Source organism: Podarcis erhardii, assembly GCF_964252035.2.
Source record: "Podarcis erhardii genome assembly, chromosome: 12".
Classification (NCBI taxonomy): Eukaryota; Metazoa; Chordata; class Lepidosauria; order Squamata; family Lacertidae; genus Podarcis; species Podarcis erhardii.
This window is the reverse complement of record NC_138513.1, coordinates 4,358,786-4,384,046: the sequence shown is the minus strand read 5'-3', so window position 1 is coordinate 4,384,046 and position 25,261 is coordinate 4,358,786. Positions and strand designations below refer to the sequence as shown.

Sequence of the window (25,261 nt, the reverse complement as noted above, 5' to 3'; positions counted from 1 at the left end):
GGTGGGATGGGACGGGGAGTGTGGGGCCCATAGGGACAGCACAGCATAGTGCCCATATGGATGGGGCGTGCCGCAAGGCCTCAGCCGCCCTACAGCTGGGTGGTGAGGCAGCAGACATGTGCAGAGCAGAGGAGGGCAACCAAAATGGTCAAAGGCCTGGAAACGATGCCTTATGAGGAACGGCTAAGGGAGCTGGGCATGTTTAGCCTGGAGAAGAGGAGGTTAAGGGGTGATATGATAGCCATGTTCAAATATATAAAAGGATGTCACATAGAGGAGGGAGAAAGGTTGTTTTCTGCTGCTCCAGAGAAGCGGACACGGAGCAATGGATCCAAACTACAAGAAAGAAGATTCCACCTAAACATTAGGAAGAACTTCCTGACAGTAAGAGCTGTTCGACAGTGGAATTTGCTGCCAAGGAGTGTGGTGGAGTCTCCTTCTTTGGAGGTCTTTAAGCAGAGGCTTGACAACCATATGTCAGGAGTGCTCTGATGGTGTTTCCTGCTTGGCAGGGGGTTGGACTCGATGGCCCTTGTGGTCTCTTCCAACTCTATGATTCTATGATTCTATGATTCTATGACAGCGTGGAGCCTGCGGGCACCGAGACACATGGTTCATGCGCACTGCAGGCCCCACAGTGAGTACCGCCCAGCATTTTGTCACCCCCCTGTCAGGGTGACACCTGGGGCAAACCGCCCCTCCTAACTATCCTACCAGATTTGCTCTGCCTAGCGAAGTACAGACATCATCCAGTATCACGCCAGCACTGTGCAAACTTGAGAAGCTCGGAGACACAGAGGTGGGCTGTCAAGTTGAGACGGGTCAAGCCTTCATAACCTAGAAGAGTTTGGACTTGATATCCCGCCTTTCACTCCCCTTAAGGTAAAGGTAAAGGGACCCCTGACCATTAGGTCCAGTCGTGGCCGACTCTGGGGTTGCGGCGCTCATCTCGCTTTACTGGCCGAGGGAGCCAATTATTTCAACTTCCTAAGCAGCTGGGTACGCTTTCCTAAACAAGAATGCTTTTAGCAGGTGTCTGAAAAGAGTCTAGCAAAGACACGTGCTTTATTGCAATAAGCGGGGAGTTCCAAAGTGCAGCTGCTGCCACACTAAACAATACAGTACAGTTATTATGCGGAACCTATAGCAGTGCTTGAAACTACTGAAAGGGAGGTTTAATTTATTGTGATTTCATCATGTTCTGTATTATCTGAAAAGGAAAACATTGATTTAAAAAGCAGGACTGCAAAGCAGCAATCTGCTCGCCTGAGTCTCATCGTGATCAGCGGGACTTATTCCCAAGCTGACGGTGCATAAAATTGGTTGCAATTCTATGCACCCCTTGCATCCAAAAAAGGTAATGGTACCCCTCACTGTTAGGTCCAGTAGTGGATGACTCTGGGGTTGCGGCGCTCATCTCGCTCTATAAGCCAAGGGAGCTGACGTTTGTCCGCAGACAGTTTTTCAGGGTCATGTGGCCAGCAGGACTAAGCCGCTTCTGGCAAACCAGAGCAGCGCACGGAAACGCTGTTTACCTTCCTGCCGGAGCAGTACCTATTTATCTACTTGCACTTTTACGTGCTTTCAAACTGCTTGGTTGGCAGGAGCAGGGACTGAGCAACGGGAGCTCACCCCGTTGCAGGGATTTGAACCGCCAACCTTCTGATCGGCAAGTCCTAGGCTCTGTGGTTTAACCCACAGCGAATCTCAAAGCGGCTCACAATCTCCTTTCCCTTCCTCCCCCACAACAAACACTCTGTGAGGTGAGTGAGGCTGAGAGACTTCAGAGAAGTGTGACTGGCCCAAGGTCACCCAGCAGCTGCATGTGGAGGAGCAGGGAAGCAAACCTGGTTCACCAGATTACGAGTCCCCCACTCTTAACCACGCTGGCTCCCTCGGGACATGATTCATGATGCTGGGTTTCATTCCCTGGACGTCCTCCAGATGTCAGCATTCCTCGGGGAGACAAACTCAGATTCATTCCACTGCAAAGACCTTGCTGGCCCAAAATTGGAAATCGCAAGAAGTTCCTACGATTGCGGAGTGGCAGTCGAAGATGATGGACTATGCGGAGCTAGCCAAACTGACCGGAAGGATTCAGGACGATCGGAGATTCCAGGATAATTGGAGTAAATTTATTGAATACTTAAAGGACAGTCATAAAAACTTAAAAACACTAGCAGGACTGAAGTAATTCCTACAATGTAGATAAGATGTGAAAAGGTAAAATACGCAAATGGATTTAATAAAGGATACCATCTGAAGGGAGGAAGGGAAGTCACAAGCTCGGCAGAGCAAAAAGGTGTATATGTTGTTTAAAGTGTGATAAGAAAGAATATGTAAAGAAAACAATTAAAATAGGTGCTGGTAGGTTCTCGAAGCTACCAGCATGAGTTTGACCAAACTGCGGGAGGCAGTGGAAGACAGAAGTGCCTGGCATGCTCTGGTCCATGGGGTCACGAAGAGTCAGACACGACTAAACGACTAAACAACAACATCTGCAACCTGGGCATAGGATAAAGGGGATCACAGCAGTAACACCACAGCAGATTTCACTTCTTCATTTGTCACAACTTTGGATGGAGCACAGAGCAAGTAGGTCTCTGTGTCTCCAGCTTCCAGCCTGCTTCTAGCTCAGCTCACACCCAAAACTCTGTTTCTCCTATTTAGCAGCTAGGTGAAGCAGAGAGAGGTTCATCCATTAGCCTGCAGGGTACCACCCCTTAGCTGTGGCTCCTACAACTGAGCTTATTCTTTTGGGATGCGAACGAGGGTACTTAAAAGTGACCAGCTGAGCTCCTTGTCTTACAAATAAACTTGTCTGAGCAGTTCTGCAACCGTTTAGATTCCAACTCTTGCTGGGCACAGGAACCCAAGACTTGGAAGGGACTCATCATCCAAACTGACACCCCCCCAAAAAAAAACTCACAACACTGTCCTTAGCTCCGGTTGATTTACAAGTGCTGCTTTCAAAGCTATTGTACTTGTTTTTGTGTCAATCACCTTGTAGCGAAGAAGAAGAAGAGGAGGAGGAGGAGGAGGGTGAGGAAGAAGAAGAAGAGGTGGAGGAGGAGGAGAAAGGAGAAGGAGAAGAAGAGGAAGAGGAGAAGGAAGAGGAGGAGGAGGAGGAGGAAGGAGAAGAAGAGGAGGAGGAGGAGGAGGAGGAAGGAGAAGAAGGAGAAGAAGAAGAGGAGGAGGAGGAAGAAGAAGAAGAAGGAGAAGAAGAAGAGGAGGAAGAGGAAGGAGAAGGAGGAAGAGGAAGGAGGAAGGAGAAGGAGGAAGAGGAAGGTGAAGGAGAAGGAGGAGGAGGAGGAGGAGGCGCAGTGGCGTAGCATGGGTTGTCAGCACCCGGGGCAAAGCAAGTAATTTGCGCCCCCTAACCCGTGGATTTTAGCATTCGAGTGCGAGCGCGCGCCCCCCCAGATGTTGCGCCCGGTGCCGCCGGCCCCCCCTGCACCCCCCACGCTATGTCACTGGGAGGAGGAGGAGGAGGAGGAGGAGGAGGAGGAAAAAGAAGAAACTTCACCCGGTACCCAAGGAAGGAACAGTCCTCCCCTGCCCTGTTAATGCACAATTTAAGGATGTCAAAAAAGACACTTACTTTGATGTTTGCCGGGTTAAACTCCACTTCCTTGTGGACTTCTGGCTCGGGTGGGGGTGCTGGTTTAGGGGCTGCTTTGGGCTCCTCTTTCTTAGGTTCTGCTTTCTTGGGGTCTGGTTTCTTGGGGGCCATGGTGGTGGTTCTGCACCGGGATGAAGGAGACGCTGGCCGCTCAGGGGGTGATCCAACAGAGCGAAGGATGCTCCTCCTGGCAGAGGCCTTTATCCACCTCCCGGTCCTTGGGTGTCACACGCCGTGTCACTTGGCTTCCAAATCAACCCCCACCCCCACCTCAGCCATCGCCCCCTCCCCAGCCACACATACCAGGTCTCACAATAGGGCCATTCCTATAAAAGGAGAAGATATCTGGCCCGGCTATTTTGGAGCGTCCGCTTAGGGCATTGTTCTGAATTAGCGTTGAAATGGAATGATGGTTGGAGGGTATCGGATACAGAGCCTGGAGAGAGAGGTCAGAACAGCCCATCTTGGGGGGGCAGGAACGTGGCCAGCTGTATCGATTTCATCCCCCGAGGTACAGGGAGGACGGCTGTTCCCCAATGGCACTCCAGGCTCAACATTTGCATCCGAGGGAAAAAGGAGGGAGGCTGGAGCTGGTTTCATCGCAAAGCCGCCCGGAACGAATTGGTTTGGAGGAAATTAACCAGTGAGGAGTGATCAAAGAAAAGCTGGCAGGTTGGAGTTGAGTTTCATAGAATTGTAGAGTTGAAAGGGAGTCTTCTAGTCCAACCCCTGCAGCAATTATTACTATTATTACTATTATGCCACCCATCTGACTGGGTTACCCCTGCCACTCTGGGCAGTTTCCAACAAATTAAAACCCAATAAGATATCAAACATAAAAAACTTCCCTATACAGCGCTGCCTTCAGATGTCTTCTAAAAGTCAGACAGGACCAGTGCTTTTTTCCTGGGGGGATGCAGGGGTACACATACACCTAAACATTTTGGGGGGGAAAGGATGTGGTCTAAACAACTGAGCCTCTTGGGCTTGCCAAGCGGAAGGTCGGCAGTTCGAATCCCCGCGACGGAGTGAGCTCCCGTTGCTCTGTCCCAGCTCCTGCAAACCTAGCAGTTCGAAAGCACGCCAGTGCAAGTAGATAAATAGGTACCACTGCGGCGGGAAGGTAAACAGCATTTCTGTGCACTCTGGTTTCCGTCAGGGTCACCCGTTGTGCCGGAAGTGGTTTAGTCCTGCTGGCCACATGACCCAGTAAGCTGTCTGTGGACGAACACCGGCTCCCTCGGCCTGAAAGCGAGATGAGCGCCACAACCCCATAGCCGCCTTTGACTGGACTTAACCCGTCCAGGGGTCCTTTACGAAGTTTGGCCTCATTGAGGGGCAGTATTTCAATATGAGTAGGAAAATGATAGTACCCCTAAACATATTTTTAGGGGGAAAGTGCTGGGCAGGATTAAATCAGGGCAACTTCCATTTGAATCCCCTCTAAAACATGCGGCTCAAGTTGACTTCCCTATGAAGAAATGTTGCATTGTTTGGGACTTTCCAGTTTGGAGACTAGGCAAGCAATGCCTGTTGCATGGTGTTTGTTGCTTTCCTTCGGACAGCTAGGCACTTCAGAGGCAGAAATGTTTGGCAAAGCCTCGGCGATTTTCTGCTGCACAGTATATTCTTCAGACTCGAGCGAGAGTCTCAGATTCCAGCAGGGCAGGGATGGACAGGGGACATTTAGCCTGAAATATCCTCTGACTTTTCTTTTCAATGGAACTCCTGAGATTTAAGATCTGCTTCGCTCCTTTCCCTCTCCTCTAGCTCACCCCCCCCCATTTAAATCCCCACCATAATATATTTTAAACTTTTAAATGTTAGAGCCGCAGCACTACTGTCCTTTTAATTCTGCCTTATGTGGACAGCATTGTTCTACTGAGGCCCGCCGTGCTTCGCAGACCGCAAATCTCTGGGAAATGTACATATATAAATAAGTCGGCTGTGACTGACAGCTATTTATATCCTGCTCTCTGGTTGGCGGAACGGCTTACAAATGCCAGCGATGAGACAGTCTTTGTGCTCGGGCTCACCTGTCTAAAAGACATGGCAGAAAAGGAAAAGGCGTCTGGAGGGAAGAAAAGAAAAGCAAGCTCGGGCGCTAGTCCTCCGTTGCAAAGTTCTTGTAATGTAGGGTTGCCATATTTTGAAGAGCAAAAAAGAGGCTCTCATTCTAAATGCCCCAACTATATAGAAGCTGTGATATATTGCTGAGGGCGGCAGGAGAAGAGAAAAGGAAAGCTGGATGTCAGGGGCTCAGGAGCAGAGGCACAGGGAAGATGGGAGATGGAGAGCGAGGGCGAGGAATCAGAGGGCAGTGTAGGAGGAGACAGTGGTCCGAGGGATTCCATAAGCCTCTCCAGCGAATCGGAAGATTCACAGAAGGGAGCGCCAGTGGCCAGGGGTAGGGGGGTCCCAAGGGGAACGCCCCAGGAGCAAGGGGGCAGCAGGGACTCCCAGAACAGTAGTTGGAGATCAGGACCAGCTTCCCCACCAGAGCAGAGTGGGGGGGAAGGGTCCAAGGCATCGGGGCCAGTACTTCCCCCACCAGGGAGAGAAGACGAGGCAGAGCTGACCACACCTTCCTCGGAGAGTCGTACAACGGAGGGGAGGTCAGATCCGGCCAGTGTCACGGAAGAGGGAAGCAGTGATAGAAGCAGTGTAACGGTTAGGAGAAAGGTCACTGGGTTGGCGCGAGAAGCAAGTTCAAATGTACAGGAGCGCGGGACAGCAGAGAGTGAGGATTGGGAACCGGGTCCTAAAGCACGCCGGAGGCAGGGGGAGGAGTCAGGCGACTCAGCGTCAGAAGAGTCCAGAAAGGGCAATGCCCCAGAGGGCAGGAGGACCCAGAGGAGAAGAGAGCAGCGCAGGAGGTGGAGCAGGGCTAGGATCTTAAACTGGTGCGGAAGGGGAAGTGATTCAGATAGGACTTCGCCGATCTAGAGTCTAGACGTAGGGTTGCACGCTCTGGCTTTAAAATGGAAACTATACTTCAATAAAGACTTTTGTACATAATATCAGCCTGGCGTTGGTTCTCTGTGAGCTGGGACCTAGAGGCAGCCCTGACACAAGTCTTCACCACCAGTTATGTCTATGTCGTATCCAGAAAGTATAGCCAGTTTGGCAGCTTTTAAAAATCCACCTGGACAGAAATTTAACCCTGAAAAAGAGGACATGTCCTGGAAATAGAGGACGCATGGCAAGCCTACAATGACTGGAGCTGTGGCCGAATCACAGATCCTAAACCCAGGCAGGCTGATTCAGGTAGCCCAGGATTTCCCCAGGTTAGTTTGGGTCCACTTTGGGGCTCTCAAAAGGTGTGGGGGGGGGGCGACAAGGCAATCGGGGAGGAAGGAGACAGACAGGTAGCCGGCCGATTGTGTCTCCTTCTCTCCCTTCCTGACCGCATGTTTCATTAGGGATTCAGTCCCTAATTAAATACTATTCAATGCCCACAAATCAGTCTGGGAACCAGACCAGGGTGAGGTCAGCCCCAGAACATCCTGGGTCAATTTGGAGGTGCTCTGTGTGGGAATGTTCAGGGATGCAGGAGAGGATATATTGTTTGATTATAGCCTTTCCAACTTGTGTAAACAAGTTCACAATTTAGCAGAGTAACATTCCCCTTTTTAAACTCACAGTGGATGCGTTTGCTCAGGCTCGCTAAAGCCTCTAGAATAACTGGTATTTCCCCCTTATTCCCTCATAAAAGATAAGGCACGGCACAGTCTTCTATAAAAGTATAAAAAGAGTTTACTCACTCACATTCTGTTCACAATCGGATCCCAGAAGGCAGACTTAGCTGAGAAAAATAACATACACCTGGAAACTATCTCATAAGGAGACAGTCCTTTTGTCCTCTCTTGGCTGGAGGCCAAGAGAGCATCTTTGGCTAAGCAGATGTTGCTTCTTTGATGCATGTAGTCAAAGAGAGAGAGATGGCTGCCCTTCCCTGTGCTTTTGTCGTTACCTGCACAGGTGAGGCCACACCCACCTCTAGTCACATGCAGAGGAAGTCTGTCCCAGCCCAGAAGGAAACAGGAAGTTTACCTGCTGGCTGGACAAACATTCCTCCCCATGTGTAAACATGTTCACTCTAGGAATGTTGTACAGTGGTACCTCGGGTTAAGTACTTAATTCATTCCAGAGGTCTGTTCTTAACCTGAAACTGGTCGTAACCTGAAGCTCCACTTTAGCTAATGGGGCCTCCCACTGCTGTCGCGCCACCAGAGCACAATTTCTGTTCTCATCCTGAAGCAAAGTTCTTAACCCGAAGTACTATTTCTGGTTACAGATAGGTAGCCGTGTTGGTCTGCCATAGTCAAAATAAAAAAATTCTGAAGAAGTGTGCATGCACACGAAAGCTCATACCTAGAACTAACTTAGTTGGTCTTTATGATACTATTTCTGGGTTAGCAGAGTCTGTAACCTGAAGCGTATGTAACCTGAAGCGTATGTAACCCGACATACCACTGTACTTGACTGCTCGTGTTTCACATCCCACACTATGAAGCATTGGATCAGGCCCCCAATTGCAGCCAAGTAATGGACCGGTGTATTTATCAGATTTCTACCCCATTTAGAATAAGCAGCCTGGCTTATTCTTGTGGCCATCTGAGGTTGCTTGCTGCCTTGCAAATAAACTTGTCTGACAAGCAACAGAATCCTCTGTTTAGTTTCTCACTGGGTAAAGGATCCCGGGAATTGGAGGGGACCCCAGAGATCATCCAGACTGACCCCAACCTGTACCCCAAACCTACAGCAATATATATAAAAAGGAGCCTTCTGGATTTCAGACCGAACTCTATAGCCTGTGTCCAAGTGTAGCTAGCTTGATGTCCTTGACACACTTCCAAATTATTTATTTAGTTCTTACATTTATATATCACTTTTTTTCTCCCCAGAAGCTCAAGCTGCCATAACATGGTTCTCCTCCTCACTATTTCATCCTCACAACAACCTTGCGAGGTAGGTTACGCTAAGAGACGGTGCCTGGCCCTAGGTCACCCAGTGAGCTTCACGGCCGTGGGGATTCGAACCCTGGTCTCCCAGGTCCTAGTCCAACACTCTTAACCACTAGGCAGCGACCTCCTGTTGCTTGTCCCTAGTATCTCATCCCCTCCAACATTTCTCAGGTGGGAACAGGGACATCCTATTACCAAACCCCTCCATTTCTCTTGATGAGATGGCCGACATCCTATTCTATCTCCTCCAACGTTTCTCCGGTGAGAAATTCCAAAAGTGGAATCGAGTCAGATACCAGGATGGTTTCTGTAATTCCAGGACTGTACCTAGAAAATCAGGACACTTGGAGGGTATCTGGTATCTCTCACTCAGAGGTAGAGTTCCTCGGGCTATGGAGGCTCTCTTCTGAGCTCCTTGTAGCTCCTAGCTTGACTGCATCCCTGGGTGAGCCTTGCCATAGTGTTTCATAATAACATTATTATTATTATTATTATTATTATTATTATTATTATTATTACTACTACTACAACAACAACAACAACAACAACAACAACAACAATAATAATTTATTTTAAATACCCCACCCATCTGGCTGGGTTTCCCCAGCCACTATGGGCGGCTTCCAACAGAACACCAAAATACAATAACCTATTAAACATTAAAAGCTTCCCTAAACAGGGCTGCCTTCGGATGTCTTCTAAAAGTCGGGTAGTTGTTGTTCTCTTTGACATCTGGTGGGAGGGCGTTCCACAGGGCGGGTGCCACCACCGAGAAGGCCCTCTGCCTGGTTCCCTGTAACTTGGCTTCTCTCAGTGAGGGAACCGCCAGAAGGCCCTTGGCGCTGGACCTCAGTGTCCGGGCTGAATGATGGGGGTTAAGACGCTCCTTCAGGTATACTGGGCCGAGGCCGTTTAGGGCTTTCAAGGTCAGCACCAACACTTTGATTGATTGAAATATTCTGGGAGCCAATGTAGGTCTTTCAGGACTGGTGTTATGTGTTCTCAGCAGCCGCTCCCAGTCACCAGTCTATCTGCCGCATTCTGGATTAGTTGTAGTTTCCGGGTCACCTTCAAAGGTAGCCCCACATAGAGCACATTGCAGTAGTCCAAGTGAACAGTGAACCAGTGAACAGCTTCTTTTGTTAAGGCTGGCAGCCTGCGGGCACGTTGCATTCCTTTTTAAAGTGCAACTTTCCACCAGAGCTTGGCACCCTGAGCCAGAATCTTGCCCCGTGATGTCATGCGTATATAGTAAAGCCACTTCCCAAAAATACCACCTCCCTTTTCGCATTTGGCGGAATTCGGCGGGGAAACCCGATCTGGCTTTTGAGCACTGAAATGCAACACCCCGGCGAGACCTTAGAACAATACTTGGGAGGTGAAGTTTTGCCTGCGCAGACGTTCTCCTGCCCACCGGCTCAGCGAGGGAATATGGAGTGAAGCCAGCGGTGTCTCGCTCCAGGGAACAGCACAAAACCTTCCTAAAGTCTGAGGATCTGGGGTTAACCGCGTGGCTGGCCATTGCCTTAAAGGCTCATGTTGAAATGGAGAGACACCCTCTCCAGATTCTGCCGTCCCGTTTAAAGTGTTGAAAATCCACGATGAAATCTGTACATCCATCCAAGCGGGAGTGTGCGTGTTCCCCCTTCAAAAAATGTGGACTCCCCTATTCCAGATGGAAAATGGTCCCTGCAATCTCTTTTTATTTTTAGGGGGGGGGCTGCTGGCATTTGAGGAGGCTAAGAAAGTGAGGCCTGAGCCCAGGGACTTTGCTAGGTCTGATCAGCATCTTTTTTTATTTTTAAATAATATTTATTAAGAGTTTAAAGATTACAAAAAGAAAGAAAAAGAATTAAACAAATCAACATAATAAGATACAAAAACAGAAACAAAAACACTACATAAAACATTGAATTAACAAAACAAAAACAATTAAAAACACTTCCAATATTTTCAATCTTAACTTTCATTCACGTGTTTCATTGACTTCCTCACGCCTCCCTTTTTGTATTCCACTTCAATTAACTGTTTCAGCAATTCCTTTGCATCTTCATCTATTTTCTGTCCTGTAATTAATCTTAACATATTCTAACCTTGCTTTTCCCCTTTAATACATTAACAATCTATCTGTACCTAGTTCCTTATAACATTTCTGCCAAAGCCATATAAATTCATTCCACCATTTTTCTATAGCTCATTAATTTTACAATATTTCTGTAAATAATCTTTAAATTTTTTCCAATCTTCTTCCACCGACTCTTCTCCCTGATCTCGGATTCTGCCAGTCATTTCCACCAATTCCATATAGTCCATCAACTTCATCTGCCATTCTTCCCGGGTGGGTAAATCTTGTGTCTTCCAATACTTCGTGATGAGCTGATCAGCATCATACAGCTTTCTCCAATTGAAGCGCAGAGTGTTTGAGGACCGGGACATTCGCAGGGAAATCAAAATGCTTGTTTACAAAGTTATTGTACCACCAACCTTACTGCATGCTTATGAAACGTTTACCACTTATAAACGCCATCTCCAACTCCTCGAAGGATTCCATCAATGGTGTCTCCGAAAATTTTTACACATCACTTGGGAAGACAGGAGAACTAATATCAGTGTACTGGCAGAAGCAAAGATCACCAGTGTTGAAGCTATGATTCTTCAACATCAGCTTTGTTGGACAGGTCATGTTGTGCGGATGCCTGATGATTGTCTTCCAAAGCAACTACTCTATTCTCAACTTAAAAATGGAAAGCGTAATGCTGGTGGTCAACAAAAGAGGTTCAAAGACTGTCTCAAGGCAAATCTTTAAAAATGTAGTATAAACACGGACAACTGGGAAACACTGGCCTGAGAGCGCTCCAGTTGGAGAACAGCCTTTACCAAAGGTGTCATGGGCTTTGAACAAAACAAATTCCTTCCAGTAGCACCTTAAAGACCAACTAAGTCAGTTCTTGGTATGAGCTTTCGTGTGCATGCACACTTCTGAAGAAGTGTGCATGCACACGAAAGCTCATACCAAGAACTGACTTAGTTGGTCTTTAAGGTGCTACTGGAAGGAATTTGTTTTGTTTTGACTATGGCAGACCAACACGGCTACCTATCTGTAAATGGGCTTTGAAGACACTCGAACTCAGGACGCAAGGAAGAAACATGCTAAGAGGAAGGCACACTTGGCATGACCAACTCCCGCCCGGAAACCAATGTCCCCAACGGTGGAAGGACATGTGGATCCAGATTTGGCCTCCACAGTCACTTACGGACTCAGTGTTAAAACCGTGTTTATGGAAGACAATCTTACTCGGCTACGAAGGATCGCCAAAGAAGACATTTAAAGCTCAGTTAGACCTCTTTAAATCACCACGAGTTCACCCAAAGGAATCCTGGGAATTGTAGTTTATAAAGAGCACTGAGCGTGGTTAGGAGATCTCCCATTCCCCTGGCAGAGCGACAATTCTCAGAGTGGTTTAGCAACCAATCCCTTCTCCTCAGGGAACAGGGGCAAATCTCAGCAATGCTAGAGGCATCACATGAAAGCCTTACCTGGCGCCCTCATTAATTTTTTAAAGGAAAAACAAAGGCAACTTCTTATGTCTCAGTTTGGTGGGATTTTATTGAAGACATTTAAAAAAAATGCATTCACCTATTCCACAGCTCTTTCAAGATATTTGGGGTAGGCAACATCTAATTGGTTGAAAAAATATTTGATGTCAGATGGAGCCTTTTATTATTGCTGCTCCTTGTGCCTCTGATATTTTCAGCTTATGTTTCTGTATACATTAGAATCACAGAATTGTGGAGTTCAAAGGACCCAGGGGTCATCTAGTCTAACCCCGCACAAGGCAGGAATTTTAACCCACAGTACCCCATCCGATCTGAAACCATACCAGATCCGGCTTAGCTTTGAAAATGTTCTCACAGTTTTATTGCCGCACCACTAGGTAAAATACACCTCTATTTTATTTTATTTTATTTTATTTTATTTTATTTTTCTCTCTCATTTCTTATGATGGTACTCTCCACTTACCTGCCTTTATCATATTTCAAGTATCCTGATAACCAGCTCTATCTTATGAATGTAGCTTCCCAAGTCAACCTGGGTTCAATTTGGTTTATTCTTTAGGTGTTGGTCTCTGGAAGTTCTGTTTTGCTATTCAGGTTAGATGGGTAAAATATAATATAATAATAATAATAATAATAATAATAATAATAATAATAATAATAAAAAATTTTATTTATACCCCGCCCTCCCCAGCCGAAGCTGGGCTCGGGGCGGCTAACAACAATCAAAATAATCCAACATTCTAGAAACCTTTCATTATAAAAATTAATTAAAATCAAATCGATGGCAACCATTAAGCAAAATTCTGTGCAGATTGCCAGAGGAGGGGGTCAGACTGAGTCCACACCAAAGGCCAGGTGGAACAGCTCTGTCTTACAGGCCCTGCGGAAAGATGTCAGGTCCCGCAGGGCCCTAGTCTCTTGGGACAGAGCGTTCCTTTTTTTAAAAAAAAAAGGGGGGGGGAGCAGGGAGAAATTCCAGACGCCAAGGCAAAACAGTGGGAGACAGCCACTTGGCCACGGCCAGTAGAACTGTAGAGTTGTAAGGGACCCCAAAGTCCTCTAGTCCAACCCCCAGTGATAACGGAATGCCCTGCCTGTAAACTTGGGGTGACCAACCTGCCACCCTCCAGATATTGCTAGCCACAACTCTCCTGCTCCCTAACTATTGGTCACACAGGGTAGGGCTGGCAGGAGTCAGGAACCCCAGAAAACTTGAAGGGGAGGCAGTGGCGTAGGAATATCAGGTGGTACCCCCCACATTGAAATAAGAAGAAGAAGAAGAAGAAGAAGAAGAAGAAGAAGAAGAAGAAGAAGAAGAAGAAGAAGAAGAATAAGAATTCCCCTCCACATTGTCGCCCCCACATTGAAATTATTATTATTATTATTATTATTATTATTATTATTATTATTATTATTTGCCAGCAAAAATTGTTTGACTTTACAGTGGTACCTCAGGTTACATACGCTTCAGGTTACATACGCTTCAGGTTAGACTCCGCTAACCCAGAAATAGTGCTTCAGGTTAAGAACTTTGCTTCAGGATGAGAACAGAAATCAGGCTGTGGCGGCGAATAAAGTACTTAACCTGAGGTACCACTGTATTTCATATTCTCTTACAAAGGAATGTGGATTCTGGGCCCCTGATAACGTGGATTCTGGGCCTCTGATAACAAGTAGGCGACTGCGGACAGATGCTTAAATCTACAGGATGGATTGTGTTTTGGCCTGTGCTATTTTATTTATATTTATCGTTTGCTTATTTAATAAAAATTATTTCAAAAACAACAACCTGCAAAGTGGTTTACCAAAACAAACAAAACACCGCAGCAGTAAAATCAAGAAAAATTAACAGCCCTACGTTAAAACATACAAAAGCTAAAATATTAAAACAGATTACCGTGCTTCAACTTCCTAAGCATCTGAGTATGCATGCCTAAACAAGAATGCTTTTAGCAGGTGCCTGAAAAGAGTCTAGCAAAGACACGTGTTTCATTGCAATAAGCGGGGAGTTCTAAAGTGCAGCTGCTGCCACGCTAAACAATGCAGTACAGATATTATGTGGAACCTGTAGTAGTGCTTGAAACCACTGAAAGGGAGGTTTAATTTATTGTGATTTCACCATGCTTTGTATTATCTGAAAAGGAAAACACTGATTTAAAAAGCAGGACTGCAAAGTAGCAATCTGCTCGCCTGAGAGTCTCATCGTGATCAGCGGGACTTATTCCCGAGCCAACGGTGCATAAGATGGGCTGCAATCCTATGCAGCGCTTGCATCCAAAAAAGGTAAAGGTACCCCTGACTATTAGGTCCAGTCGCGGACAACTCTGGGGTTGCGTGCTTATCTCACTCTATAGGCTAAGGGAGCCGGTGTTTGTCCGCAGACAGTATTTCCGGTCATGTGGCCAGCATGACTAAGCCGCTTCTGGCGAACCAGAGCAGCGCATGGAAACGCCGTTTACCTTCCCGCTGGAGCAGTACCTATTTATCTACTTGCACTTTGATGTGCTTTCGAACTGCTAGGTTGGCAGGAGCAGGGACCGAGCAACGGGAGCTCAGCCCGTCGCGGGGATTCGAACCACCGAACGTCAAATCTTCACCAAGGCCAACTATTCAGAATGGTCCTACATGGGCCAGAAAAAAGCCAGGGAAGTCCCCAAATAGGAGTTCCATCACAGAAGGAGAAAGGAAAAAAGAAAGAAAGAAGGGGAGGGAATCAATTTGATTCCAAGCCAAAGGCCAGGCGGAACAACTCTGTCTTACAGGCCCTGCGGAAAGAAATCAGATCCTGCAGGGCCCTGGTCTCACGAGACAGAGCGTTCCACCAGGCCAGGGCCAGTGTTGAAAAGGCCCTGTCCCTGGTTAATCTGACTTCCTTAGGGCCCAGCACCTCTAGAGTGTTGCTATTTATGGACCTTAAGGTCCTCCGTGGGGCATACTGGGAGAGGCGGTCCCGTAGGTACGAGGGTCCTAGGCCGTGAAGGGCTTTAAAGGTCAAAACCTTTATGATACCCAGGGCAGCCCACCCCCCTTCCTGCGCCACTGCAGAGGAGGCACCCCTAGCATAAATCTTTGGCAGGCATCTGGATGGCTCCCTGGCAGAATTCGAATCTTGGCCTCATACTGCAAAAGCAGTTCATCTCTTCTCCTGCTCCTAGCTGACTCCTCCCTTTGAACAAAACAGAACTCACACAATGAGACACTGTTTCTCATATATATAATCTCACACAGCTGCAGAGACTGGCTTTTACTTCTTTATTTAGACGTTCCCCCCCCCCCCGACCCACCCGTCAGTCTCACTCACTTAATTTACTTTTTTAACAGAATGCTCCAAAACACAATGGGGACTGCGTATAAATAGCAGAAGCTGGTCTTAGTTAAAACATCCAAAGTCTGCACGTGCCTTTAAGAGCTCTCGCTCGCACTGCGTTTTTGGGGGGGCGAGCTACGATTCCCCCTTTCTCCCTCACTCCCCCACCTTCCTTCCTTCCTTCCTTCCTTCCTTCCTTCCTTCCTTCCTTTCTTTCTTTCTTTCTTTCTTTCTTTCTTTCTTTCTTTCTTTCTTTCTTTCTCATTTCCCTAAATTAATCCATTCCCTGATGGGGCAAGGTCTAAATGCATTCCAGACATATTTATTTTTCTGCTGACAGCCAATGTTTTGGGGGGGAAGAGGGGAGGGGGGGTTTTAAGAGAGCCACGTGATACCCTGGGTGGAAGTTTGGCAAGAACTGCAACTCAGATCGAATTCTCCAGCGGGAATCGGGGATTGAAGCCCTAATGCAAAGCAGAATGGCATTGTGAAAAACGTCTCCTCAGCTGAAGTAATATCGGATGCTTAGCAAGCTGGAATGAAGGCTGTTGCGCAAATTCAACTGGTTTCATTTTGTGGAAACCACTCCCCCCCCCCAAGGTGGTGAAGATCACTTCAGACAAAATACTCACCTTCCTCCTTTGCTGCCCACTTTCCAGAACCTCTCCCCCTCCCCCAGCAGTTTTCCAAGGGGCAGCGAAAATGGGCGAAGCCATTGCTCTGCATGACAAACCTAGACAGCATCTTAAAAAGCAGAGACATCACCTTGCCAACAAAGGTCCGTATGGTTAAAGCTCTGGTTTTCCCAGTAGTGATGTATGGAAGTGAGAGCTGGACCATAAAGAAGGCTGATCGCCAAAGAATGGATGCTTTGGAATTATGGTGCTGGAGGAGACTCTTGAGAGTCCCATGGACTGCAAGAAGATCAAACCTCTCCATTCTGAAGGAAATCAGCCCTGAGTGCTCACTGGAAGGACAGATCCTGAAGCTGAGACTCCAATACTTTGGCCACCTCATGAGAAGAGAAGACTCCCTGGAAAATACCCTGATGTTGGGAAAGATGGAGGGCACAAGGAGAAGGGGACGACAGAGGACGAGATGGTTGGACAGTGCTCTCGAAGCTACCAGCATGAGTTTGACTAAACTGCGGGAGGCAGTGGAAGACAGAAGTACCTGGCGTGCTGTGGTCCAGGGGGTCACGAAGAGTTGGTCACGACTAAACGGCTAAACAACACTCAGACGATATCAGAAAGTGGAGGGCAGGGAGCCTTGTGGCCCTCACTCCTCACTCCCTGTAACAGGTGTGGGGCAGGTGGGTGTGGCTTGGGGGAGGCAGTGGCATATGAAACCCATTCTGGGCCTAAGGAGGCATGGGGTCCAGAACCTGCCCGCTCTTTCTCTTGAGGTTGCCGCCAGACAATTCCCTCCCCTGCTCTTTCTTGGAGCCGAGTGTGAAATCACACAACGCAGAGAGGCTCACGCAAAGACCTGCTGGGCTTTGGAAAAGCAGGGGAACTTTTGAACTCAGAGTGCACTTTCAGTATCCCAGATCGACAGCGGGGGGATGCTATAAAGGTTTTTATTGCTGTTTATTTGGGAAATGACCGGCTAGGAGGGCGAGAGGCCATGTTGCCTGTAAACGGGTCATATTGTTGATCCCAAACTCCCAGCCAAACTTTATGGCTCTCAGCATCATCGTAATCGACTAGACCGGGGAAGGTTATTGGGAAGCCAGGAGTGAAATCGGCTGTGGCAGGCGGGAAGGCTGCCGAGGAAACAAGCAGCAGGGGTTTATTCTGCGACCTTCCGCACCTAAAGCATATGCTGAGCTATATGGACTTCTACATGCCAAGCATGTGCTCCACCACTGAACTATGTGGCCCTTCGCACACTGACCTGCGCCGGCCCACAAGGAAGCATCGCAGAGCAGCAAGAAGGTTTTATTGCTGCATTTTGGGGAGGGATGACTCGATGGGTGAGTGTGAAGCCAAATTGCAGGAGGCAAGAGAGGTTGTTGCTCCCAGACTCCTATCATAGGAGATATGATACCTATCTTCCAATACAGTGGTACCTCCAGTGCGGTAGCGTGGGGGTGCAGGGGGGGTGCAGGGGGGGGTCAGCCGCACCGAAGAGCCTCGGGCGCAGGCTGTAGCAGAGCCCCATGTCTCGCGGAACCGCCGTGGCTACCTTACCGTAAATACCCCAGCCCAGGCAGCAGCTAGAAGAAGCTGGCAGCGGCAGCAGGTTAGGGGTTAGGGGCGCAAATTACTTGCCTTGCCCCGGGTTCAGGGGCGCAAATTACTTGCCTTGCCCCGGGTGCTGACAACCCACGCTATGCCGCTGGGTACCTCAGGTTAAGTACTTAATTCGTTCCGGAGGTCCGTACTTAACCTGAATCTGTTCTTAACCTGAAGCACCACTCCTGCTGCCACCGCGCCGCCAAAGCACGATTAACCTGAAGCACTATTTCTGGGTTAGCGGAGTCTGTAACCTGAAGCGTATGTAACCTGAGGTACCACTGTATCTAAATGGCTGTCACAGGGAAGATGGAGCGAGCTTGTTTTCTCCCGATTTTACAGGACCACAAGTTTCACATGAGTCCACAGTGTGATGCTGCAGTGAAAAAGGCCAGTGCTATTCTAGGCTGCATCAAGAGAAGTCTAGTGTCTAGATCAAGGGGAGAAATAGGATCACTGCTTTGGTCAGAACACGCCTGGAATACTGTGTTAAATTCTGGGCACCACAATTTAAAAAGGGTGTTGACAAGCTGGAACATGTGCAGAGGAGGGTGACCAAGATGGTCAAGGGTCTGGAAACCAAGCCTGATGAGGAACGGTTGAAGGAGCTGGGTATGTTTAGCCTGGAAAAGAGGAGACTGAGAGGAGATGGGAGAGGCATTTTCAAATATCTCAAGGACTGTCACATGGAGGTTGGAGCATGCTTGTTTTCTGCTGCTGTGGAGGGAATGGATTCAAGTTACACACAAAAAAGGAGATTCTGACAAAACACCAGGAAGGACTATGGTAGCAAGAGCTGTTTGGCAGTGAAATAGACTCCCAGCAGAGATGGTGGACTCTCCTTCCTTTTACAGCACAGGCTGGGTAGCCATCTGGCATGTATGAGTAAGTTGAGATTCCTGCATTGAAGGGGTTTGGACTGGATGAAACCTTGGGGTTCGTTCTCTGGTTGCGACAGCTGCTACAGGCAACCAGAGAAAGCTTGATTCCAGGTCTCTCTCAGCGTCACCCACCAGTGATTCATTCTCTGGCAGTGTTCAGTGGAAACCAAATTCGGGAGAAAACAAGCCCATTGAAGGGCACAGCTAGGGGCAAAGTCTACAACCTGCCATCAGTGCTGGCGACCTCTTCAATCCCAGCCAACGCAGGCAACCCGAGGCTTTATCAGGCCTATGATTAAAACTGATTGCAGAGCCAAGCTTGGCTCAAAGAAAGGCACGGGCCCTGGAATCTTAATCGAAGCCTTATGTACATTCTCCAAAGCACTTCAAGACCCACAGCATCATAGGGTTGGAATCCAGCGTTCCCTGGCAATAACTTAAAAAAAAAAAAATTCTCATTCCCTAACCCCTGCTTGGCAGCTTCTTTGAAATAAACCAATTGCTGTGAGCCACACGATTGGGTAGCCACATCAAAACGAAACCGCAGGTACTGTAAGCAACCTCAATCGCAGCTGCGGAACACTGAAATTCAGAAAATATTAATGCCGTTCACAGAGGTAGCAGACAGTCAGGGTTTTCATTTGCTTGTTGAAGTTCGTAAAGCAACCGGAGCTCCAATCGGGAGATCAACAGCCCAGCATTGTCCCCCTGCGCTGCAATGGTTGCTCGCCAGAAGAGGACGCTGCTGGCTTGGTGTTCGCTGCACCTGAGTGCCCCCAGTGCAGGTGGCCAGAAGGAGCATTGCACCTTATTGACTCGATAGTTGTCAGGTGAAGCAAAAGGGGGCATGGCAACCGAACCTCCTTACACAATGGTACCTTGGTTCTCAAACCTAATCTGTTCCGAAAGTCCGTTCCAAAACCAAAGCATTCCAAAACCAAGGCGCGCTTTCCCATAGAAAGTACTGCAAAACGGATTAATCCGTTCCAGGCTTTTAAAAACAACCCCTAAAGCAGCAATTTAACATGGATTTAATGATCTTACGAGACCATTGATCCATAAAATGAAAGCAATAAACAATGTACTGTACAGTGGTACCTCTGGTTACGAACTTAATTCGTTCCAGAGGTCCGTTCTTAACCCGAAACCGTTCTTAACCTAAGGCGCGCCTTCGCTAATGGGGCCTTCCGCTGCCGCCGCGCCGCTAGCACACGACTTCCGCTCGCACTCTGGGGCAAAGTTCGCTACCAGGAGTAGCTACTTCCGGGTTAGTGGGTTAGCTTTTGTTTTTGCTATTTATTTTGTGTTTTTTTCTTTTGAGGCTCTTTCAGTTAACTTCTTTTTGTGACTGTGTGGAACCCCGTTCAGCTACTGACTGTTTGATTGTGTGACTGTGGAAATGGATAAAAGCCCCCCATCCAAACAAGGACTATCATCAGTGCAGGTAAGAAAAAATAATAATTTTATTTTTTATCATCTACAATACTGTCTTATTTATTTTATAGTACACTGCATTGATTATTGCTTTCATTTTATGGATCCCTGGTCTCGTTAGATAGTAAACTTCATGTTAAATTGTTGTTTTATGGGTTATTTTTAAAAGTCTGGAACGGATTAATCCGACTATGCATTACTTTCTACGGGAAAGCGCACCTTGGTTTTGGAACGCTTTGGTTTTGGAACGGATTTCCGGAACGGATTAAGTTTGAGAGCCAAGGTACCACTGTAGAAGAAAGGCTGTATGTGAAAAGCTCTGCATAGAAACATGCAAGCATTAAGTGCAGAATTCCCCAAACCCTGAAAGTCAAGTTATATTTTTAAAAAAGACAAGGGGAAAAAATAGCATGTTAGAAAAAGAAAACACTTAAGTAACTGTTTGGCTCCATCCTACTTGAGAGTAGGACCCTGGCAGAGACACATGCCCGACTGGCATGTTCTATTCCTCCTGGTCGATTGTTCGGGAGCTTCAAAAGCTTTCTTCAGCCCGAACATCACAGCAACTGATGCCAACAGACACCGGCACACTTAGGGATCTGCAGAGTCTTCGCAGCTCGCGTAACAGACCTCAGCAACTCAGCATTTTGGCTAATCTACTTTATTTACATATAAACACACACGGAGCACTGTAACATGGCTCCTTCTCTCTTTAGCCTCAGACAGCAAAGAGAGAAAGAACAAAGGACAATAGTCCTACTTCACAGAACACAGTAATGCAAACATCCTGTCTCCGTCACTTCCCACTCTGTGGAATGAAAACATACACCATCATGTGATAGACAACAATCCCAGGACTGCAATCACGGAGCAGGAATTCTAACAGTAGAAACACCTTTGCAGTTTTAAATGCAGAAATATTTGATGGAGCGATTTGCAGAGGAGTTTTTGCTATCCTAAAAAGCACCAGCAATTCCGTCCCTCGCTCATTCCGGCCCTCAAGGGCCAAAATGTACTCAGTTATGGTTTCTGTAATTTGTCCCCGCCTTACTGGTTGTGGTCATATTCTTAAAACAAAGAATTGTCCTTGGGGAAGCTGAAGCAACAATGCAAGAGTCTTTCGTATCTCAGAGCAAGTTGAGAATCTGAGCGGAACATGAGAAGAGCCTGCCTGGATGTTATTAAGGATTTGCCAGACCCAATATCAGATTTCCACAGAGGCCATCTAAATGCCCATAGGAGGAATGGAAGAGGATGCAAGAACTTAAGCATTTGTCCCCAGCGTCTTAGGAACTCGGTGTTCTGGCCAAGTAAGAAGATCAGCTATGGGGAGTCATTGTTGTTTAGTCGTTTAGTCGTGTCTGACTCTTCGTGACCCCATGGACCAGAGCATGCCAGGCCCTCCTGTCTTCCACTGCCTCCCGCAGTTTGGTCAAACTCATGCTGGTAGCTTTGAGAACACTCTCCAACCATCTCGTCCTCTGTCGTCCCCTTCTCCTTGTGCCCTCCATCTTTCCCAACATCAGAGTCTTTTCCAGGGAGTCTTCTCTTCTCATGAGGTGGCCAAAGTCTTGGAGCCTCAGCTTCAGGATCTGTCCTTCCAGTGAGCACTCAGGGCTGATTTCCTTCAGAATGGAGAGGTTTGATCTTCTTGCAGTCCATGGGACACTCAAGAGTCTCCTCCAGCACCACAATTCAAAAGCATCCATTCTTTGGCGATCAGCCTTCTTTATGGTCCAGCTCTCACTTCCATACATCACTACTGGGAAAACCATAGTTTTAACTATATGGACCTTTGTTGGCAAGGTGATGTCTCTGCTTTTTAAGATTCTGTCTAGGTTTGTCATTGCTTTTCTCCCAAGAAGCAGGCGTCTTGCTCCACAAGTAGGGCTGAATCTCTCCCTAGAGACTAGGCAGCCATGCATCTTAAGAACTTAAGAAGATCAGGCCAATGGCTCTTCTAGCTCAACATCTGTTCTTCCAGGGCCCAGACAGTGGCCTGTGGGAAACCCGCAAGCAGGATTCGAACACAAGACCCCCTCCCCTCCTGTTGTTTCCAGCAACTTGTCTTCAGAAGCATTGCTTTTTAGTCAATTATTTTCTATTGATTTTCCAAATTGAAACCCAATTACAGTGGTACCTTGGTTCTCAAACTTAATCTGTTCCAGAAGTCCATTCCAAAACCAAAGCGTTCCTAAACCAAGGCACGCTTTGTCAGGTGATGTTGTCAGGTGATGCAAAAGGGGGTGTGGCAACTGAACTTCCTTACACAATGGTACCTTGGTTCTGAAACCTAATCCGTTCCGGAGGTCCGTTCCAAAACCAAAGCGTTCCAAAACCAAGGCACACTTTCCCATAGAAAGCAATGCAAAAGGGATTAATCCGTTCCAGACTTTTAAAAATAACCCCTAAAACAGCGATTTAACGTGAATTTTACTATCTAACGAGACCATCGGTCCATAAAATGAAAGCAATAAACAATGTACTGCAGTCATACAATCAATCAATCAATCAATCAGTAGCTGAACTGGGTTCCACACAGTCACAAAAACAATAAAAAGAGCCACAAAAACGCAAAATAAATAGCAAAAACAGACAGGCCTCAGCAAAACACTCAAATCGGAAGTGTAACACTCAAAATGGAGCACGTTCGGCTTCTGAAAAAAGTTCGCCAACCGGGACACTTACTTCCGGGTTTGCAGTGTTTGGGTTCCAAGTTGTTTGAGTATCAAGGCGTTTGAGAACCAAGGTACCACTGTATACAAATTAATTCCAAATGAATGAAATTGTGTATAAGTGGTCTCCCGCACGCCGATCTTGATGCGTCCTTGCCATCTGATATTACCGTGTCCCATATTCTTACTTCCTTCCAGTTACATTCCATTTTACAAAATGATCACTTAGCCAACAGCTGCATTCCTAGTGATTTCTGATTGTGCTATTATATTATCTGACATTTCGTAAAACGTCAAGCGAGGAACCAAAATTCTTTTCTTTTCAGTCTGCGTGGGCCCAATCTGATAAATCCAGTTGTTGACTTCATTAGCCTAATATTTCTGCCGCTGATGGTTTTTCCTACGGTGACCTTGGACTGCATTCTTCTCTCAGTGTTGTTCCTCCAGTGTGGTTCGGGGTGGAGCTGAAGTATCAAGATTTAACCCCATCCTCCTCAATTTCAGAAGCATTGCTGCCAACAATTTTGGGGGCAAAGCATAGGCCATCGAGTCTAGTAGCCTCAATGAATCTGTCTTATCCTCTTTTTGTTGTTGTTGTTTAGTCGTTTAGTCATGTCCAACTCTTCATGACCCCCTGGACCAGAGCACGCCAGGCACTCCTGTCTTCCACTGCCTCCCGCAGTTTGGTCAGACTCATGTTGGTAGCTTCAAGGACACTGTCCAACCATCTCGTCCTCTGTCGTCCCCTTCTCCTTGTGCCCTCCATCTTTCCCAACATCAGGGTCTTTTCCAGGGAGTCTTCTCTTCTCATGAGGTGGCCAAAGTCTTGGAGCCTCAGCTTCACGATCTGTCCTTCCAGTGAGCACTCAGGGCTGATTTCCTTCAGAATGGAGAGGTTTGATCTTCTTGCAGTCCATGGGACTCTCAAGAGTCTCCTCCAGCACCATAATTCAAAAGCATCCATTCTTTGGCGATCAGCCTTCTTTATGGTCCAGCTCTCACTTCCATACATCACTACTGGGAAAACCAGAGATTTTACTATACGGACCTTTGTTGGCAAGGTGATGTCTCTACTTTTTAAGACATCCAAATTGGCGGTTATCCTGTGGCAATGAGTTCCATAGGTTAACTCTGCACTGAATGAAGGACTTGATTTCCTCTGGCCTGAATCTGCTTCATTGGATGTCCACAAGTTCTAATTTTAAGAGAAAGGGTGGAGAAATTGAAATTGAAATACTTTATTGTCACTTGTACAACTTGTATACAGTGAGATTACATGAGTACCCCGCACTCAGCTCTCTAATAATAATAATAATAATAATGGCCAAGGCACAGCTTGACTCCCTCCTTTGGTAATCCTCACAGAACTCTAGCCCAATGGTTGCCATTAATTTGATTTGAATTGATTTCATAATGAATTGATTTTAGAATGCTGTATTATTTTCTGTTGTTAGCCGCTCTAAGCCCAGCTTCGGCTGGGGAGGGCGGGCTATAAATAAAATTATTATTATTATTACCCTGCCCATCTGGCTGGGCTTCCCCAACCACTCTGGGCGGCTTCCAACACAATATTAAAACACAGTAATGCATTAAACAAAATGCTTCCCTAAACAGGGCTGCCTTCAGATGTCGTCTAAAAGTTTTGTATTTTGTATAGTCTTAATTCCCCTCATTTACTGATGCACACCCACCAAACCTGAAAGTCAGTTGCCCTGTTGTTATCTTTTCCTTCAGCAGCCTAACAGCCCACGGATAGAAGCTGTTCTTTACCCTGTTGGTGCGACTAATCCTGCTTCTATATCTTCTGCCTGAGGGCAGGAGATCAAGAAAGTGCCGGCCAGGGAGGAGGGAGGCTCCAACTGTGTTGCTTGGCTGCGTTGCTCACCCAATAAGGAGTCTAAGAACGACTGGGGGGTGGAGCTTGCATGCCTTGTGCCGATCAAATCGGCCGCGTTGCCTGGGGACTCGCCTTTGCTCAGCGCTTCCCAGCGGAGAGGTGACGGTGGTTTTCCTTGCTGCATCCCCTTTGCCGGGTTGCTGCGCTGTGGGAACCACCGCTTGAGGCTTCGTTTGGCTGCTGGCTGGGCTTTCTGCCTTTGGCTCGGAGGGGCTCAGAAGTTGAACATACCTGTGCTCTGAAAATCCCTTATTTTGGCTGCTGGTCCCTTATTTTTGAGGCTGCTGGTCCCTTATTTTCAAATCTGTAAGTTGACAGCTATGATCCAGGGGCATTTTGGATAGCTCAGACAGAAACGCATGAGACTGTCCATTTCAGGGCTGTGGGTTCAAATCACATATTGGGCAAAAGATTCCTGCATTGCAGGGGGTTGGACTAGATGACCCTCAGGGTCCCTTCCAACTTTCCAATTCTATGATTTATGGACCTGTTCTTTCGGAGGGAGCCCAACGCTGTCTAGAAGAGGAAGCTACCCAATCTCCTGGACACAGGAACCACCCACCCACCGATTCTTAAGGTTGAGTAACTGAGTGACAGGCTTGTAGCCTGATTTGGCACCCAAAGAAGGAGCGGAGGGGGAACATATTGCCTTTGGAGTTCTTTGGCATCGGTGTGACGGCCAA

At 47.3% G+C, this 25,261-nt stretch overlaps 1 protein-coding gene and 1 long non-coding RNA gene across 3 annotated transcripts in view; one reads left to right on the top strand and one right to left on the bottom strand.

The window, feature by feature from the left end:
* MYL3 (myosin light chain 3) overlaps positions 1-3,904 on the bottom strand; it is a 41,589-nt gene extending 37,685 nt beyond the window's left edge. Inside the window, exon 1 of one of the 2 annotated variants that reach the window (XM_081834579.1) lies at positions 3,602-3,904. In XM_081834579.1, coding sequence (XP_081690705.1) covers positions 3,602-3,733 — 132 coding nt within the window. In that variant the 5' untranslated portion in view covers positions 3,734-3,904. The remainder of the gene's footprint in view (positions 1-3,601) is intronic. The other variant, XM_081834578.1, reaches the window with a different exon arrangement.
* The window catches only part of LOC309326103, a 267,454-nt gene extending 244,692 nt beyond the window's left edge, over positions 1-22,762 (top strand). The window contains exon 3 of the long non-coding RNA XR_014150155.1: positions 22,674-22,762. This is a non-coding gene — a long non-coding RNA (uncharacterized lncRNA). The remainder of the gene's footprint in view (positions 1-22,673) is intronic.
* Positions 22,763-25,261: the final 2,499 nt, after the last annotated feature.